This window comes from Rhea americana, unplaced genomic scaffold, assembly GCF_003343005.1.
Source record: "Rhea americana isolate MKP2758 unplaced genomic scaffold, rheAme1 scaffold_63, whole genome shotgun sequence".
Taxonomy (NCBI): Eukaryota; Metazoa; Chordata; class Aves; order Rheiformes; family Rheidae; genus Rhea; species Rhea americana.
The window spans coordinates 1,438,462-1,459,680 of record NW_028186790.1 but is presented as its reverse complement, the minus strand read 5'-3'; the positions used below and the strand labels follow the sequence as shown (position 1 = coordinate 1,459,680).

At 36.9% G+C, this 21,219-nt stretch overlaps 1 protein-coding gene across 1 annotated transcript in view; it reads right to left on the bottom strand.

Annotated features, from left to right (window-relative positions):
- Positions 1–21,219, bottom strand: part of CD2AP (CD2 associated protein) — a 61,125-nt gene that overhangs the window by 23,801 nt on the left and 16,105 nt on the right. The window contains exons 3-8 of the mRNA XM_085320327.1: positions 18,610–18,763; positions 14,625–14,725; positions 10,844–10,964; positions 8,135–8,322; positions 4,578–4,686; positions 686–777 (exon numbers count right to left, since the gene is read on the bottom strand). Of these exons, the coding sequence (XP_085176453.1) occupies positions 686–777; positions 4,578–4,686; positions 8,135–8,322; positions 10,844–10,964; positions 14,625–14,725; positions 18,610–18,763 (765 nt within the window). The remainder of the gene's footprint in view (positions 1–685; positions 778–4,577; positions 4,687–8,134; positions 8,323–10,843; positions 10,965–14,624; positions 14,726–18,609; positions 18,764–21,219) is intronic.

Below are 21,219 nucleotides of genomic sequence, written 5' to 3'. Positions count from 1 at the left end.
AGGCAAATTATAATTTTTTAATATATCAGCAAGTAGATTAACTAACCAGAGATTGCAGAGGCTAGTAGGAAAATGTCTCTGTAACAGGACCTTTCAACAAGGCGCTTTCAATATTCAAAATAAATATAAATACTGAGTTATCTTTCAGTGAGCAGTAAGACAGCATCATTAACTTTGAGATTATTTTTCTGAAATGGAAAGTGTTTCTAAAAGCAGGATTCACTCTTACTGAAAACATTTATTTATTTTTTCTTCAAAATGACTAGACTGAAAAACAGTAAGCAAAAATCTTCATTTCTCACTTCTGATACCGTAACCCATMCTAACTATCACCTTTAGGTCAGAACGGATGTATTACTAAAGAAAAAGCTCAACAAAGCTAGAAGTTAGAAGAGCTATTTCCAAAGGTTGTACAGCTTCATCATAGAAAAGCAAGCCACTGTTGCATTCAGTACAGGGCACACACTGTTCTGACTTCTGAGTAACTAAGTTACCTTCCCACTCCAAGTGTCTTTAAGGGCACCTGTATCTCCACTGATTATTCAGAGACTAATTTTGACTCATGAGGTCATTTTTTTTTCCTTCTATATCCAGCCCAGAGTCTCCTGCTCTAACATTTATGCTTCACCTACTTATACAAAACCTGCAAAAGCTACAAATTATTAGAGCAGACTAAATATCTTACCTTACTGATTATTTGAATAATCTCTCCTTCTTTAAAACTGAGTTCATCATTTGAGCCATCATAGGCAAATATTGTCCTGCAATATTCCTTGGCTGAAACAAAGCAGCACAATTATTACACTTGCATAACATGGGTATTAAAGCACATAAAAACAGTTCCCTTCTGCTGTCTAAAGGAGAGTTCAGAAGTTAACATAACTCTCTTCTAGACCAGCCATCTGAGACTGTTTTACAAGTATTCACTATGTAATTCACACCACAATAAAAGAAAAAATAAGAATACAGCAGTATTTAGAGGGAAGGAAATAAGTCTTTGTGGAGTTAGTGCTCTGACTAGGAGTCTAGTCATTTAAAACTGTAGAGATCGGTTTAAACCTCCCACTCGTACTATATACTCCCTTTAATGAGCTGCTTTAGAAAAAAAATGGCTTCAAGCTTTGTTTTTTTATAGTCACAGTTTTTTTATAGTCACAGTTTATATCAGATTTTTTTTTTTATATAATCTCAGAGTTGATCTAAGTTTCAAGTTTACAATTCTATTTAAATACATGCAAACGTTTAATGGTGACATCCTTTATCAACACAATTACAGACTTTCCAAATACCCAAGTACATTTGCTGAAACTCTGAAGTCAAATTGAAGGAAAGAAATTCCTTGGCGAACACCTGAAAACAGAGCTCACTTGAATAATTAATTTTGACAGTCATACTCTTCTGTAAAAGCAGAAAGAATAATTCCTCTCCATCTATTTGGTACAGCTCAATAACTAATGAATTTAAAATTGTAAAAACAATTTCAATTGAAAAAGCAACGAGATTTGTTCTTTATTCTACATAGCAAAGGAAAACTAGGTGATAAAGACCAAGATTCACTAAAAAGGAACCCTGAACATTTAAAAATAACACATAAAAACACTGGATTTYTATAACTGATAGATTAAGGACGAGCAAGCGAGCAGAGAGCACCCTAACGTGCCTACCTAACGTATCAGCTCCTTGACACTGGTAGCGTGCCCARGTGAGCAGTGGCACGAACTCCCAGTTAAAGGGCAGTACAACAGCTAGACCCATCCCTGCCATTGCCTCTAAGTCAACTCGTTAAAAGCTGACCTTTGCTGGATGGTAAGAAAATAAATCAAACATAATGAGTTGCTTTTAAATCAAAGACTTGTACCTTGATTAAACAAATGCACAATTTTGATTTCTAAATGAAAGAGTCTGCTCRTTGCCAATCGCTGTGTTAAAATCCAACAGTATGGCGAGCTTCGGATGTACATAAATCAGGAATGCCAGGTATGAGAAAAATATAATGTTATCGTCTTATCTAGCGATCAGAAGTGTTTAAGCACAGACTGAGTCTGCTGCAGCCTGTGAAGAATTACAGAACTATACGCCGAGGGACGTCAAAGAGAAGGCTACTTAAACTGAGCTCCAAACAGCCACCGACTATTAAAAAAACAAAAACCAAGCCCAACAACAACAGCTACACTGCAGATACTTATCAATTAATTCAGGGATTTTGTTCATCAGCCTGATTTAAAAATCTCACACACGTCCTGAATTTGTAAAAATCCTTACCGCATGGAAGACCCGCTCAGCGCAGCTGATGGACACAACCCCTCACCGATCTCCTCTGCCGCGCACACAAAAAGCCCCACAACCCGCGGAAAACCCGGCCAGATGGGGAACGCGGCCGCTGCGGGGAAGGCTGGAATTGGCGGGTGTGCTGAGCTCTGCCAGCTTCTCAAGGTGCCAGGCTGCAAAACTGGGCAGCCAGCTCCTCCCGAGAAACGCACCCGGCTAAGCTCAGGCTATTGACACTTTGCCATCTTGCCACCTTATTTAAAAAAATACCAGGCTCACAAACTAGTTGAGATAATGAAAAAGTCCTGTTTCGTTTTCTAGCACTTAAATAGAACCCTATATTTAAAAAATAATATTAAATCTGAAGATTAACAGCTATTTTTGATTATACTGTTGCTTAATATTATATATTTTCCAGAGACTCAGRACTACTAACACAGTAGCAGGAATARCAGATGATGTACTCGAATATATATGAGGGGGTGGGGAAAGGAGGGAAGAGGGATCAAATTTTTTTGGTCTCTGGTACAAGTATCTAAAAAACAAGCTTTCCAGAAATAGAAGAGGCACATCAAAATAAGCCACACTAGTCTAAACAGTTTAGAAATGTCTGTTAACATATTGAACACAGATTGTTTTAAACTCTCTCTCAAAACTGAGGATGATGTACATAAAGTATAAGAATGAGGCCTATATTAAAATAAAAACACTAAATGAAAAAGCTTTCTCTATAAGGGTATAAGATGCTCTTTAAATGTTGTACATAGACATTATTTTGTTCTCCTACTACATCTTTCACTAAAGTGTTTATGTTCCTTTCWGATTATTTTGTTTCTTTGGGGAGCAGAGGTTAAATCAAACAACTCAGCATGGCTCGGCTACTAGATTAGTCCAACTGCCACGCTTTGGRCATTTGAAATTATGAAAACAGCTAAATAAAGGGTGTTCTTCAGTACGGACCCTCCAACTCTGTTAGATTAGTTCAGACTTTGTAGTGAGACGTGGCTAAAACTTCTAAATAAAAACGAATCCAAGCCAAATTTCATGATGCACAGTACCACACGTTGTCACGTTGGCTCTGCAGAGGAGCATTTACAGCAATAGTGCTCAAACGCAAGATCCCCAAACTATCCCAGTTTTAAAGTTAAGATTTACAAGTTACAGCTAAGTAATAGTTTCCATCAGCTGAACATATCTTACGTAATTTGATTTATTCTTTGTCTTGCAATGGCAAAGTTTAAGCATTAATTGCTATTAGCCCATTACTTCAGGCACTCCTAGAGAGTAACTGGGTATTTGTGAACGTGGCCATGTTAGTTACAGCCAGCCAACTCGCCAAGACAGACAGCTAAAACGGCATGGATGCCTTRCACTGTTTTAGCTACAGATAAGCTAGGGCTTTTACCAACAAACCTGCCGCTTAGCTCTGCTATGATTAGGTAACTTCTAAATATAAGCAAGAAAGTGAATTGTTTTAGTTTTCTGAATTCTGCAAATTATTCAGAGTGAAATATGCATAAATTCCTTATTTTGGTATAAGAAAAAATTACATTTGAAAATACAATAATACAGACATTGAAAAAAAACTCATCTTTTTTGGAACAAGGCTGAGCTGTCCACAGATCAGACAACAGAAGCTGATTTTGATGCAGCGTTGACATTCCCACAAGAAGTTTTGAGTTGGCTTGATTAAAGTTTATAAAAAGAAATATCTTTCCAGTTAAAACCACACAAGTTAGCAATCAAATGAAGTCTTAGGTGTTTTAAAGGTAACTTTGATTTTTTTTTTAACAGGACAGTAATAGAACTGGATTACCTGGAGAACAGACTTCAATGAAATACGAGTACACAATTAATACAGTGTRCACACTAGCAACTCCACAGTAGATTCCGAGAACAAAAAGACAATTTTATAGCCTAGAGACAGAAATTGAGTGGACTACTCCACAGCAACAGATTTTCATCATCTCAGCTAAAAAACTAAAAACTAGACAGAATGAAAGTCAGTTTAAGTATGTCAGCTTACCAAATCAATGTAAAAAAGCTACTGCAATAAAAACGGATACTCTAGTCTTACTTTCTGCTAGAAAATGTCCTCSCAAAAATCTTTGATTCAGCTTCCACAAAAATGCAAGCAAAAACTGTTTCAGACTATTTTGCATTTRCAGAACTCCTTGAACGACACTACATAAGTACTCAGTCTAGAGAAAAWTTTAAGATTTTAAACATGAAAACAAACTGCTTTGACAACTCTTTTCGCCTCTATAGAAGACTACCAAGTAACAGATGAAAATTCTGATTAACCTTACCTTTTGGTTTACTTTCAATTTCCAATTTTGTTGCTTCTGATGAGTTCTCCACTTTCGTGATATTAGGAAAATGCATTAGTTTTGTTCCAGGTGGATGGTTAGATGGTGGCTACACAAATGAAAGAGAACTACATTAACAAAATAGCAGTCAAAAGGATTTTTTCGCTTACGCAACAGGAAACACCCAGATTTTCAGTAGCTGATACATGAATCACCACTTCCAAGTGGTGCACTGAGACGTTCCCATKTGTTTGACTTTCTCATTACAGAGAAACCAATAAAAGTTGTGCCTATTGATCAAAGATGAAGTATGCAGTTTCCAGACTGGAAGTAAATCTCAGGATACTGACAGATATATACAGTCTTGCAATCATTTTTCAGTATCCTGAGTAGAGTAACCCTGAAATTGCCTACTTCAGTACAGAACAGAACTGGTTATTTGAGACTTATGATGAAGGTAATTCACTCTAACCATGTTTACTTTGCACTGGAATAAAGTGGGAATATTTAGCAACCATACATCATCTCCTGAAGAGACATTCAGGTTTTAACTACTCACAGAACTGTAAGAGCGTTTAAAAGCAGCTATTCCAAATTCCTTGAGCTCCTCTCAGCTGTCACAGAACACAACCAAAACAGATTAAAAAAAATTGCTAAAAATTTCTTCTGTATCAATAAACCACAATGACATCTCAACCGGTACCATGTTTCAGAGTTRACATCTAACAACATTTGTTCCAATTTTCATTTCAAATTCACTGAGCGGTCAAGGATGAGTCAGACAACTTCAGGTACATCTTTTTCTTCACAATCATAACAAGCTACAAATGCCAAGTATGATCTGATAATTGGTGCTTACCTAAGCCACCCTAACAGTCCTACTGATGTGAAAAATCCCACTGCCTCTGCTCATTTTTATTTACAATTAGACTTCATACAATTTCTACTGACAGAGAAATTAGATTTACTCTCCTTGAAAACACATCTTGTCTGTGGGCTGGTGTTTGATACACAAGACATACTGTAGAGGAAGCTAGTCATTTGGGACAGTCTCAGAGAACATATGCAATTTAACTATCCCCGGAGCGCTATATAGAGGAAGCACTAAAATAACTTCTGTGAGATTAAATAAATTTACCAGCACATGAAAATAGTTTTCTACATCTCCTCTACCAAAACAAGAAGCRATTACAAGTGTGAGAGGTTTAGGTAGACAGAATATAAATAACCTGAACCTACTCAGGATGCTGGAATTAACTAAAACCTATTTTACCGAAGCTTGCAACAGCACATATGYTCTCAAGTGCTTGAAATACATGAGACTTCTCCTGTCTGTATTGACTACCAGTCCCCACAGAAAAAAGCCCTCTCTCCTCCAGGATTTCCTGAAGGCAACCTTCTTCCTTACTGCCTTGAACACGGAGAATGCCCTTCAATCACCCCTACATCTTGCAAAGCGAGTCAAGCACAAATATTAAGAATCCATCAATTTTAGTAAAAACTTAATGAAAATTAACTCGTCGTTCTTTCACGCTGGCCCCGTCTGCTTGTGGGATTACTTTGGCAAAAGTACAAAAGATAAGTGGAACGTTACATCCAAAATGCAACCGTTTATTTCATTGTTTCTAAGCCCTGCAAAACTGTTTTCTCACTTCATTTCCTGCCTTCTTGAGAAACAGCCTGCAACAACTTACCAGACAGGCCAACTAACAAAAGAGCGCCAACATATTTTAGTGCTTATACGCAGTCAAGTAAYACAGTTTCTGATGGCTGAGCAGACTTCATACTATTTCAACATATCTTAGAAAGGAAAATTACACTGCCAAGGTACAAGCTAGAAAATAGAAARCCCTGAAACTTTTGAACAATCAATCTCATGAGCGGAAAACAAAGCGAAAGCGCCAGAGCACCTGCTGTGACAGCGTTTGCACGAAGGTGCAACAGCTCCCACAAACTCCTACTTTGAAGGAAGGGCCTAGAGAGGACACAGGAAAATGAACGTGCCTATATTAGGAGCTCACATTCCCCAGAAGGTAAACAGAAGACAACGCACTCATAATTTTGGTATTCTGACTTATGGGGAGTTTTGACCGAGTCAGAAACAAAGAAGATGCACAGTCTGCCCGTGGCGTGATGAGCGTTTCTCTCCGCACTGCCACGGGCAGAGAAGATTCAGAAGTCTCTGTCCGTACCCCTCTGCCGGACGACTCTTTCCTCTCTGCCCTCACTTCATCTTTCGCACTGCACCACCGTAACCATTTCTCTGGAGGCAGAGGAGACCAAATTAGTCAACTGATCTGACTGAGAATAACTTRGAAAGATGCTGTTAATTTTCAACCAGGTAACTTCTCTGATCTAACTCAAAGAGTAGACAAAAACATCATGCCTGCACGAATATGTTAGCAAAGCATAGGAAATCAGAATTGGAAAGCAAGACTTCTTCCTTCCCCCTCAGACAGTTTCAGTGAACATAAATCACAGCCCAAAAAAGCCAAATCGGTCAAAGATTTTAAAAGCTTTCTTCAATCGTTCATCCAAATAAAAACAGAAATGCTGAATTATTTCAGTTGGCTTTCATTTATCGAAAACTTAAGATCTATATATTTTCTATTTATCGAAAACTTAAGATCTATATAGATCTTGGTATAAAGTGTGCTTAAGTTCAAGCTAAAGACATGACTATTGCTATTTTGCTTCTGAGGGACAAAAGCTCTCTCAAATTCAAATTAAAAAAAAGCCTCAAATTAAAGTAACTACACTATCATCACACTATCTGTACTCTCCTAAACTTGTTATGAGTTGAGAACAAGACTGCCCCATTCCCATTCACTCTTCAAAAGATATTGCCCATTATGCACGACAGCTAGTACAGCAATCCCAATACTCACCGAAATGTTAAAAAAAAAAAAAATCTGTTTTAAATGTCAAATACAATTGGTATAGAAAGATTCAGATGTCTTACTCCAGATCAGAAGAAAAAAAAATGCATACAACCACACCACACATCTCTGCACTTCTGGACATCACAAAAAGTGGTGAAAAAAATTCCTTGACCAAGCCTGCCTTCATTCCCTCTTTATTGTGAGGTTAAGAATCCCCAAACCAGCCTACAGAAATTCTTCCACTTTTTCAAATAAAGACAAGCATCAAAACCTACTGCATTCACTTATCACTATTCTTAATCCAGTCTTAATACTGTAGATGTTTTAGAGAACTTACTGTTTCTTAAGCCACGTGGCTTTGAAACAATAACTTTCATACCAGCTTTGTTCTCTCCTCTGATTTTTTAAACGTCAAGACATTTGAATAGACCTTTTAAAATCAACGTTGAATATAAATTACTAGGAAAGAAATCTGAGTTTTGGTTTTAAATGCAAGAGACCGCTCTTGACTTTCTTTCTGATTACCCCATGAAATGATTAAGGTACTGTTATGSAATAACACTGACACATTTTAAAATGACCGGTGTGTTTAATATCTGCAAGATATGATGTCTGGAGATCCCACACTTCTTTAATTATCAAGGAAACCCCMAAATAACATGAACCATTACAAACCTTATCTTGCTTTTTATCTTCTGATTCATTACTGGATAATCTTGTCTTAAGTTTTACTGAGCCTTCTTTAAAGATATCTCCAAAACCAACACCTCGGATTTTCTTTGGCTGTGTAATTGGTCCAGATCCAGGTTCACTTCCATTTCCTGGAGAGGCCACAGGTGAGGTAGGACCACTGAAAACAGACTCTGAAATTAAAAAAAAAATAATAATAAAATAAAATAAAATGAAATAAAAAAATAATTTCTGAAACTATTTTCTCTTAGRGGAGAAAAAGTCACACAGCTGTGTGTACTACTCTTGCTAGGTTTTCTAAGTACATTATTGTAGTTCTCCTCCCCTTGTATTTTGTTCTAGTTATAGCATTAAGCATAAGACCATTTAAAATGACACTATTAGTGCACTAAATATTCTAGCAACTAGAAGTAGATCACTATTCTTTCTTGTCATTTCAARTACCATCGAGGCTGCACAATCTGTTATTATCAACATTAAATTTTTCATTAGTTTTATGAAATATTGCTTATGCATTCATTTGAAGGTGTGCTGTTCAACATCACATATAAAAGCTTGCCTGCTGCAGCACAACTATAGCTGCTGAAAACAATAACTAGTAAGGTCCATAATGAGCCCTACCACATTTCAAGARCAAAGAGAAAATTGTGTTTTAGCAGTAGAAAGTGGTTTCTCTCAAGACACTAAAGTGAAACTTTTCTRTTCCTCAAAATGAACTACGAAAAATACCTGAGCAAGTTCCTAATTATGTTTTCAGTAACCTTTAAGTCTGGTAACACTTCAGGACATATTCTTAATTACTTAAACATTCAAATCAGATATAGTCATTTGATTTTAATCACTGCTAAATAACACAAGTATTTGGGATTCTTGTCAGTATCTTTCAAGTTTAAGGGGTAATATTTATTCTTCCCCTGAAAGAAGCACAGGGAAGAATTGAATTTGGGTGTTAGAAACTGCTAAGACAATATTTGTTTATTTTTTCTATTAGTCAAATCTCTTAAAACCTACAAACTAGTACTTACAGGCAAACTCCTAAGTATAGAATTCCACATCTGAAATTAGAAAGCTTTGTAAGTCAAACTCAAAATAGTCTCCAYATAAGCTTTTAGCCTTTCAACTAAGTTCTTTCCAGTGTACAGATGCCTGGGAATGCAACAAGGATTTAAGCAGACCTCTTCCTTCAGTTATAAATTAAAGGGATTTTGACAATACTATGATTTTGCATAGCTCTGAGTTTCAATTTCTCATCCTTTCTCAACCATGTTATTCTTTACTTAGTTACTTCCCTCTCAGATATCTAAAAGAGAATTAAAATTTTCATTGATACGAATTCCGAGTTGCATCTTTGTTTGAAAGCACACAGCTCAGTGAACGTGGCACTTACTGTTTCTCAGGAATGTGGAGAGACAGCATATACTTGAGATTCTGACTGTAAAGTACTGAGCATTAAATAAAACCCTTTGGGAGTGTGAGAAGGTGGAAGTCGCATCATGTTAGTTACTGACAGAAATCGCAATCACTTTGAGYTACTGTTAAGTCTCATCGAGCTTGGTATTCAAGAATTAAGACTGACACACACATTTGTAAGTTYATCTTACCAGATACTACTAAACTTGGTGATCTTTAACTCCAAGAAGATAGCTACTGAACTATTTGAGACTGCTCAAATCAAACAATTCCCAGTTAGCATTATTTCAACCGTTTCCAGAATTTACAAAAACAAAAAAARTTATCTAAGTCAGATTTTTTCTTTCCCATCTGTGAGCACATCCTTGTTAGAAACAGGTAACACAGAACATCTTGTAAATAAGAGTGCACACTATTACAAAAAAAAATCCACTTTTTCCTTTGAACATTATAAAGTAAATTAATGTTTAAAAATGGCTGTAAGACACTACGGATAACAAATGTTCTCATTTCAGTAGTATCATGTCTCAAGCTCCCAGTCTTCAGACAGGTCTTCAAAGACTGGGTGCCTCTGAACTACAGTTTCAAGGTAACAGACCAAGCCATTTCCTTTAAAGCATGCACCTGCTTGGCACCCACTCAACACATAACTACTACTCAACTACAGACAGTCTACTTCTGCTTCTATCTTAGCTATACAGTCACAGTCATAAAGGAATGGCTAAATTTAAATAGCCTTTAAAAAAATCTAAGCAGTTTATGTCTGACCCATTGTCCATTTTTATATTTTGGACAGACATTACATCGAAAACACTTTATTCTTAGAAAAGAAATCAGGGCCTCCCTCTTAGAATTCATTTTAAGTTGAGGCTCTTCAAATAGTTTATGTTTTAAATTTCAACTGATATGGTTAGAAGTTTACAACGTTAGCAGACTCATGTTTAGAATGTCTAGAAATTGTTGAATGAAAATAAAATTTTATATCCCAATACTAAAAAAGCTCAACTCCAAACATGATAAAATTTCTAGTATTAAAATACAGACTATGCATTTGTAAGATCAAGGCCTTAACTGCAATTTTATTAGAAACGTATTAGGAGAAAATTATTAGGAGAACGTTATGCAACTTCAATCCTCAGTAGCAATATTTTCTAGAAACACGTAAAGAAACAGACAGGCTGTCAGGCAGCTTGCGCTCTTTGCTACCTTTGTTTCACTAAAACCAAGTTATAACCAAGACGTAAAAAGACTTTACTGAGGATTTCCAACACATCAGATTACCACCTGTGTCATCCAGAGTGTCCTGTGTTTCTCCATCATCTGTCAATTCTAATTCTTTCACGAAGTTTGAAGGAAACAATCCTGACTTGCCATTTAGTGTTCCACTCCACCAGCCTTCTTCTACCTGTATAGAGAGATTTTGCACATTATCAGTAAAGCAAAAGCAAACCTAAATACAGCTGTTGTTTCAACAATCAACTATAGCAGACTAAGCAATTTTAGAAATACATATTCCGTCTGTATGTCACTTAAAGTTTTAAAAATAACTCTAGAGAAGTTCAAATGGCTACGATTTCTCTTTAAAAGAAACCTACCAAAGACGTAGAACCGCCAGGACAAAAGAAGAACAAGAAAGCCATTGCTTGTCACTTCTATCACTACAACATCCTGCCAACAACGGTGGTTGAGAGATAAGAAGATTTTTCTGGTGGCATGCAGAAGCTCTTTCTGTACAAGTTCACTGTATGCCAAATTCTGTTAGCTTTGTTATTCACAAAACAGTCTATTTTCACACTGAACACTTGTTTAGGAATTCAAGAATATAATGACTCCACAATGCTCTGTTTTATGCCCAGACTCCTAGTGTGCAAGTTCACTTAAATGCTCCAAAATTTAATGGAAGAACACTTACGAAAATCCTGCAGTCCAAAGCAGGATCAATAGATGTTGGGCATGCATAAAGAATAATTGCCAGCAGATTCTGTAAGAATTGGGCTCTTTAATTTATTTAGGAACAGTTTTCAAGACACACCTAAAAAAACTGAAGCTACCTGCCTAATAGCAACACTAAAAACTGAGGATTAAAAATAAATTTTCAAAATATTTTATTTGCTCTGTTTGGGGGCTGGAAAATGTTTTTAGATGAGAAAGAAAAGGAAACAAGAAAAGAAATACTGTTTGTTTACATAATCTTTTTTTAGCCTTGTGTTCTAGGTCACTATGCCTGACACACAGACATAATTTTTAAATGTTAGTCTATCTTCAGACAAGTGAGGCACATACAAAACCTGGCAGCCGCAAAGAGAGGCAGGGAACAAAAAGAACATTTTAAAGACATCCTGGTTCTCAAATGCAGCTTTCTCTCTAGATAGTTCAAATTGAGAATTTGGTCTTCCAAACATAATTTGAAGTCCAGACCACTGACATTTCTGACTGGGCTTCAGCTCCTCTTGCTTTACATGCTACATTACACAAAACTAAAATTTAAATGTCTTGACTCAAATACTACCATAGAGGCAAAAAAAAAAAGAGAATTTTAATGCTTCCAATAGAGAAAGCAAGTTAAGCTGCCATTCACTCTTCTGCCGTGAACTGAGGCTATCAAAGCCCCGTATTGACCAGCAAAGCAGGTGGCAATTGAGAGACCTTCAGAAACAGAAAAAAGTTTCCTGAGCATATTTATTTCAGCCTCTTCATCATGCTGTCTTAAAAAGAAACAAACCCCAACCACTATGTATGAATTTTACTGCCAGAGGAAGTACCTTTCACAAACATTAAAAAACAAGCACAAAGGCTCAAATCACTTTAGTAGAGCTTATGAAGCATCTATGTATGTCCAGATAACATTTAAGTGCAATGATTTCAGAATACTACCTTCGATTTCAAAAATCTTACTACAGAATAAAATTTCCACAAGAGGGAGTTGAAGTTCTGGTACATTCRTATCAGTACTCTTTTTGTGCATGTGAGTGTGAATTTCAAGCAACTTATTTCTATTAAGATAGTAACTCAAGACTTCCAAGAAAAGGGGAAAAAAATGATTAGAACAAGAAGTTTCCTCCAATTTGATTTTAGAAAAATTTATGAAGTCATATGAAATTAGCTTACAACAGGTTTTAAAAATAGATTACACTTGATAACAGCATACAAATGTTTTAAGTATAATATAAACTAAACTAAATCTACTACTTATTTCTCCATCTGGCAGAAGTAGGGGGAAAGGAAAGATATGAAGCAGAAACAAAAAGTTTGCAGAAATTATACAGTTGTCACACACACTTTAAGTGTGTACTTTGCATTCATAACTTAACATGTTATGTAAAATGGAAAATAAGAAAAAAAAMCCCATACACCATAGATTCAGTCGCACAGGCGAACAGGCTTCTTCACTAACAGCTACTTCTGATCCTTGTAGCCTGCTTTCTCTTCAATATTAGCCGTTTACTTTCTGAACCCACCTGCCTCCAACTCAGATTTCATGAACATTAGTGCAAGTTACTAACTTCTCAATTTATAAAAACAATTGTAAATTGTTAAATTTACATTTATAAATGTAAATGTGTATTCAGATAAATACTGGAATATTTTCAGGGGTAATAGGTAGAAATAATCCCCTTGCAGGAGTTAGTTTTACTTCATTTTTTTCCCCTCTGCAAAAAAGTGACTAAACGCTCTTTCCTTAAAGTAAAATTTATCTATCTAACACCTTTTATATCTAAAGAAAAGTAAGGATTGCTTCACATTAATGAAGATGTTCGAGACAAGTTGTCTCAGCATATTCTACAGCCAGTAGTATTTTCTAAAATTCTTCACGTTTCTTGCCCGTTACTACAGCTTTGTGAAGCAAATCTATATCTGACAGATCTATCCTAYATAAAAACGCATATCCTACAGCATCATAAGCTGTTGCACCACGGCATGCCAACAGCTCTGTCTTAATAGTTTGCTACAGCATTTTACTACCTATTAACATTTGATTAACAGTCATCCTCAGAACAGCTCCCATAGTTATACAGCAACTCATCACAGCAATTCAGTTTAATTCAGTCACTAAAAAAAATCTGCTGGGTAAAATAAAGACACTGACACTGTCCAAATGTAGAGCACATATACTGGAATGATACAGTAAAAATAAGCATGTAGCTTTAGTAGCAGCGTAAGTAGCACAGGCTGGCTACTGCAAGTTTGTATTTTCAAGTCATTAAGCTAAGTGCATTTCCTGTATGTGATTTTTTTTATTTTGTTTTTAAAGAAACAGATGTGTTCTCAACACCTCTTAGGAAGAAAGACTGCTCTATGAAGGCTCTCCTTCCCTTCCTCCCCTCCCCCCATGAAACTCTGCAGAAGTATGTCATCTTTGAAATATTTACTCTTTGTTTAAATTAGCCAGGTGGGTACATCAAGGTAGGAAGGACAGGTACTGAACAAAAAAACAAAAAATAAGAGAGGGAACACACACAGCATGACCCCCAAATCCACATTTCCTTAAGAAAATACAATAACTGATTCAAATTGCTGTAACCTTTTTGTTCCGTTTGGCTACTTGGTCTTCTCTGACATGTTAGATAAATCTATTCTTATGTTCTGTATTTTTGAGCAAGTGGTTTAAGTATATTGTACTGTTTGTTGCACTGGCTACTGTTCCTATCTTGATCAGCGATGAAGGACTTCACAGGAAAAGTGCAGAACTGGAAAATCAGGTCAAATAACATTTTTCATCTAAACCAAGTTAGGGTATGTAAAATTATAGGCGATTGATCAAATAGTTGTAGGTTAAGTGCCCTAGAAGTAAGGATCAAACAGAGCCAAAATACTGTAAGAGTCTTTAGAAAAAGAAATCWATGCAATGAATCATAATTTATTGCTGCAAAGATCAAATACTTCCTTTATATATCTAGCATGTATGGATTTAGGATTAGATTCTGAGAGAAAACTTCTAAACTACCAATTTTAGCCTTCACACTTCCTACACTACTYCTCCAACATTATAATTCAAGTATTCAGCCAAAAAATAGTATCACTTTTGGTCAAATGAAGAGATGATCTGTTCTGTAAAACAACTTACCTCTTCGTTGATGTCAATAACATCACCCAGTTTGAGTTCCAGTTCATCCTCATTCTGCGGGATGTACTCAAACAGCACTTTACACTGCCGCTTCTTGGATTCTGAGAGAAGGGAAATCCCAAAAATAAGAACACTTAAAAAGAACTAATTTTTCCACACTCGACTCTCCAGAGGATCAAATTTGACTAGAACACCTGAAAATTATCAGAAAAAGTAGACTGTGTCTGGTCTTCCAGCTTGCTTGTGTTACTTAAACTAGGTAGCTATACCATAGATGCAGCTTGAAAAAATACTGTGTTTCCCACACTGGCAATTACAAATGARTAAACATCACACTGCCAATTACCAACGTGCTATAAAAACCACGATGACATAAGCAAGTCAGATAAGCCCCTAGTTCAATGATTTTCAAGCTATTTCCTGACTGACATCTGAAAAAACACAAGTAAGTACTAATGCTGTAACTGGCTGCTATTGAAAGACAATCTGTAAATTTGAGACTCCAATGTTTAAGCAATTCCAAAAGAAATAACAAATGTTTTATTCTGCACAATGCTAAAAGCTTTTCTGGCTATAATGAAGATCTTGCTAAACTACAGGTTGGGGGTAATGTTAACATTTGCTTTACTCAGATTTCAAAACCCAAATTAATCTCATCCAAGATTAAAAAAAAAAAAAAAAATCTTTTCTAAATCCTTTCTAAAAATCCTTTTTCCTCCAGTTCTACTACGCAATCTGGAAATTAAATCTATACTTCAATTAGCAGTGTTTCACAGAGGCAAAATTAAAATAAATAGCAACTGACAGACTGTTTGCCACAAATTGTTAAAAGTGTGCAGACATTAAAAACATAATGACACGTTGATAGGGAAAAACATTCAACTGGCTTCCAACAGCCTCAGCAGCCACATGTGTATGAGCTTAAGATTACACAATTACCCTGCACATATCCTGCTGGAGTGATGCTACTGCTGAACTCTGAAAGCTTTTCGGCTTTTCCTCTTCAAACTACGACTGGGCCTTTTAGGCCTTTTCCAGAACAGAACAGCCAGCAAACTCTTGAAGGCAACCATCATCTTGAGCTCCATACATACCCCATGCTTCTTCTCAAAACAATCTGCCTCCAAGTTTAAGTGAAAAATAAATAATAAAAAAAAGAATCACAAGCTTGATATAGATCATATTTGCTTAAGTGCTAAAGCTCACAGCAGCTGTGAATTTCCATACTCTCCCCTACATTTTGCACTCCATCCATTCTCAAACTCCAGCATTTAAGATTAGCTAGGTGAAAACAYGACAAATGCAGATACTGCCTCTGAATTTGTTCCTTGTCTTACTCCAGTACTGTCAGAAGTTCAAAGTCAGACATTTAGAGACTGCCCCACCCAACRTTTTCAGCACAAAACAAGCCAGATATCTGAGCAATATTCACAATATTCAGCATCTAAAATTGCTGAGAGAGGGCTCGCCTAGTTAAGAAGCATCTTCCTACATGCTAATATAGGACCTCTATTCTAAAGAGGAAAAAGGGGGAAAAGAGAGGGGGAGAACCCCACATAACACCACCACACACCAGGAAACAAATAAAGCAAAAATAATATAAAGAGCTATGGGTTATCTCTATTGACATTGCCCACATAATATGCCCTCCTAGTTACTTTACTGAAACTTGTTATCAGTCAAAAAGGATTATGAGTCTAACAGTTGAAATAAATGGTTCACTGGCCTTTACTACCTCCTATTGCGCGTTCAGGGCTCCTCCTTTGAAGGGCAGGCTTAGGGTCATCTTTACACCTGCTCTGTGCTGCTTTTACTTGTCTAAGCTGGAGTAAGCAAGCAAAAATTCAAAGCGGCTGCACACGCTTCTCTACCTCAGAGAGAGAAAACAAACTGGTAATAATAAAAAGGCTAATTAAACAGTCATACGGCCATTTGGTATACATCTAATTTCAGCCCTCCTTTTTGTATTATAATTCTATCTTTTTCAAGAATAGTGGGGGGGGGGGAAGAAAAGAAAAAAGCACAGATGCAGTTCATATACAGAAGTAGCTCTCATTGTAGTCTTTTCCAGTTATATCCATCTTAGGAAGTAGCGTTTTCCAGTTTTGAAAGTCCTTAGATCAACATAGGAAATTAACTGATCAGGTCGAAAACCAATCCTCCGGCTTCATAGAGTAGAGCGGGACAGTCGGACTGGCAGCCCCAGAGCAATTCATGTGTTTCCAAAACAACCTTGTCTCTCATCAGGTTTTGTTTGTTTTGTGCAGGGTAAACCAAATTCAGCCCTTCATTATCACAAGTTAGCACACCTTCCATAGTTTGATTTTCCAGCATAAATGCAGCAGTCTAATGCTAAGGAATCTTGCATGCAGCTTATTCACGTGATATAAAATGCCTGAACTCAGTGAGAACTGTGCATGAAAACAACACATGGGACTTCCTAGGTAGATAAAATCTAATACACCACACGTGGGAAACTTGCTGTTATTCTTAAAGATGCTTAACTTTGTTTTTAACACTGTAAACTTCATTTTGCCAAGTTAGAACTAGAAACTGAAAGATGACTAAAGCAGTAAAAACTTTTTGAGGGGAGTGAGAGATTGCCCAGGCAAAGAGGCCAAGAACAAAAAGGATCTGCAGAAGCTGTTTAAATAGTCTTCCAGGAAAGAGGGAACAGCTAGTAAAATGGAACTGTAAGATCACAGTTATGCCAATTAAACTGCTGTGTGGGGTTTTTTTTCCCCTGTTTTGTTTTTAAACACACACATTGTTTTAAAAGAAGGTGCTTGAACTCTATTTTCTTCTAGGAGAATGAGGATGGCCACAGAGCTGCAGAGTTTGAGATCAAATTGTATCTATTACCCTGACCAGGGCCACCTAGAAATCAACACAAGGAAGAGAAAATCATTGGATTGTTCAAAGGTTAGGGAGATCAGAATGAGTGTGAGATTATGCTGAACTGGTATCAGATCAAACTGACTCCCTTTTGGAACCTGGTTGCATTACACTAGGAAACGTATTAATCTTTAAGATTAGATTTTCAAAAGCTTGTTGATGCAGGTATCTAATGGGCATATACATGCTATCACTAATAAATGTATATAGAACACATTCACAAAAAAGTTATTTTGAAGATAAGGTCACTAGCTGCCTAGAAGWGGGCTTTGACAGCTTGTAAATCTGTTGGTCTCATTTTAGGGTTTTAAAAGACATCTAGAGGCCCTTCTCCTTTCATGGACAGTAACTCTGAGCATAAACATACCAAAAACAGTTAAAAAGTTTTAAAAAACAAGCTTCACAAATGCCCACAATTCATCACAATAGCAATGAAGCCAGACTAAACTAGAGAAATCTCTCTTGTAACTGAGACATCCAAATACCGATCACAAGTCAGTTTTCCAGATACAGCAAGTACTAAGTTCTCTTCTCTAGTCAGCTTCACTTAAACATTAGCATAACATTTTAGGAAGTACAGATATAAAGACACAAATGTCTCCACTACTGACTATCCTGGSGTTAAACTTAGAGTCAAAGGAAGACTTCCACTACCTTTTCTTAGACACCACCAAAATCTTCTACTCAAAAGAAATAATCCCAGGAATTTTTTTAATTATCATGAACAGGCTTGCAGTTCTCATTCAGGTACTTTACAATGTAAACGCAGCCCACGTGAAGTTACAGAAAACTGAAAGGGACTGCTGTTCTGTGCTGACGAAAAATCAAGGTAATATTCTCTGGAATCTAGGAGAGGTCTAAAATTCTGCTCCCATGAAAATTCCTTACTGCTGCTGTCGTTAAGAACTACATGTAAACTTGGCACACATTCGGGGCATAATTTGGCTTAGAATGAAAATATCTATATCTCTAGCTTTCTGAACAGCCTTAAAACTAAGTTAGGCATTAAACAATTATTGTTTTTATAAAAAGAAAAAGAAATTACATTTTAGCAGCTTATGTAATTGAAGGAACTGGAAAAACTACATACTCTTCTTGAAGCTTTTGGGCTGGGGATGAGGCTGAAATCCTCCTGCTGGAAGCCCATAGGTGCTCATACGCTGAACAAGACTTGCTACATTGCCAGATTTCTCCCTCCTGACTGGCAGAACTTCATCCTTGGGTTCTACATCCTTCTTAACTTCCTGAAACAAGAGATTTAAAAGACTGAGATGCCATTTAAATTACCCAAGATGTCATAGTGTTTTTAATGAGCCACTCTATACCCTTTCAGGTGTACTTACCATTCGGTGAATAATGATATATATGGCATCCTATATCTAAATATACTAAAGGCCTTTATAAACATGACTCTTCTATACAATCATGTTAGGAAACAGGTAAGCTGATGTGTCAAGAAAAATCAAACAGGGGCAGTGTTCTAGTCATCTACTCCAATCCAAAGTAGCTTTGAGCCCAGAAAAGTCAAACTGGCACAACTTTGAAATCATGGCTTATATAAAAAAAAAAAAAAAAAAATTAAATTGTAAGAATACAACCTCAATTACAGATCCATGGTGTAGATTACTAAATAAATAAATACATATGTATATATAGTCTAGTATGTAAATTTCTAACAAATCATCTCTGCCTCAGAAAGCTCAAATGTTGTTTAAATGTTTTGTCAAAGATGCAATGGTACTACTGTTGGAAGATATGACTGGAAAAGACAAGAAGATACATAAAACAAATGAGAGTGGGGGGAGGCATAGGAGGAAAGCAACAGAAGCCATAACATTTCTGATAACTGTTTCCCTGCCTCCTACCAATTACTGTTAACCCCTTAATTTAGAAGAAACGTGCTAATGAAGACGCAGAAGCTATAAATGAGAAAGCATCAGTTCTTAACTAAAGAGGTCAGGTATTCAGCTGTTATCCTACTCCATTAGCTCATTAAATGAGGCTCTACCTGAGAACAAACATTCTGAAATTGAGGTGGCGGGGAGAGGGCGGAAAGAGGGAGAAGGAGGAAGAAATCACTTAACATAAGAAATTTCTGATTCAGTTAGACCAGTGGTCCAGCTACTCCAGAACACTGCTCCCAATAGTGGCAGTATGAGATGCTATTTAGAGAGAGCAAGCACGCAATCCTGAAGTGCTTTCTGCTGTCTTTTCCTCTCATATTCCCCAGGCACCCATAAAGGTTTCATTAGGAAAGCACATCCCACCCATTCCCTTTAAAGTCTGGCAGCATACTTGTCTAATTCCTTTCTAAATCCATGATCCCGCCTACCTCCATAGCCGCTTTTGGCAATGAATTCCAGATACTCACTGCCTACTACATAAGTAAGTTTCTCTCTCATTTGTTGAGATCTCAAACTAGTCTGAGTCCCTCCTGCTGAGCTTTGGTACTATGTAATTTGGGTAAATTCAGTTTATCACTTCCTTCACGGTTGTGTAAATCTTCATCATATCTCCCCTCGCCTTATCCTCTCAATTGAAGAGCTCCAACTTCGTTAGCCTCAGTTTCACAAGGCAGCTGCTCCATCCCCTCAATCATTTAGTTGTCTCGTTTTCCATAGCCTTCCTGATGAGGCCCAGCATCCTGTTAGCTTTAGGGAGTTGCATCATTGCAAGAGGAGTTGAGGATTTCAAAGAACTGAAAATGACAACATCAAAATATTCATCAGCTGATGCTCAGCTTGGAACTGGCAGTTGCACGTAAGCATGGTATAGATTACCTTTCCTTCCGTACATTACCTGGCATTCATCTACCTGCAAGCTCATCTGCTACCTTTCTGATCGCTCAATTCCTTGCCATCATCATCTAACTACTGGGAAGAGTTTAAATGACATTCACAAAAGTGCAGATTCCACAGTTAAATCCCTTCTCCAGCTCACTGAAGATGCTGCTGAATAAAACTGGCACCAGGAACCATTCCTGAAGGATCCGATTGCTGACTCTTCTCTGTCCAAGGAAGTTTTTTGCTTCTTAATCTTGCACACCACCTTTCAGTCCATAAAACTACTTTTGTTTTAATCTCCTTTCTTGAAGTGAAGTTCTTCAATAAGGTGATGTAAAACTCTGTCAAAGACTTTCTGAGAATCTGAGTGAATATGTGCACAGGATCTCACTTATCTGTAYGCTTACCAACACCCTCAAAGCTCTGTAGCATTCCCACTTGCTGCTTGGATAGAAACAGCCACCACAGCTGTATAAGATCTCGAAGAGAGTAGATATCCATTGTGCAAGCTTATTATGTAAACATTTACTTTGGACCTTTCTGTGGCCTGCTCCAGCACAATTCCTGTATCTACCACCAATAGCCCCTGGTCAGCAACTCCACTAGTCATTTCAGCTACTTCAACAGAATATTTAATACTGCTCAAAACACAATAGAGGGAATACATATATACCGATATCCACTGAACTCTTAAATACAAGCTCTCAGACAACAAAACCATGTACATCTCTGAAATACTAAAAATACTAGAAATATGTTTGCCAGGATTTATCTGATTTTTAGAACTTGAAAACCCAGGCTGCTGACTGAAACTGTTCAGCTGGAAAACTCAACAGGCCCAGAAAGCTTCTCATTTCCCAAGGGGACAGAGAAGAGTAGAATAAGCTCTTCCCACTCATTTACGTTACATAAAAGGA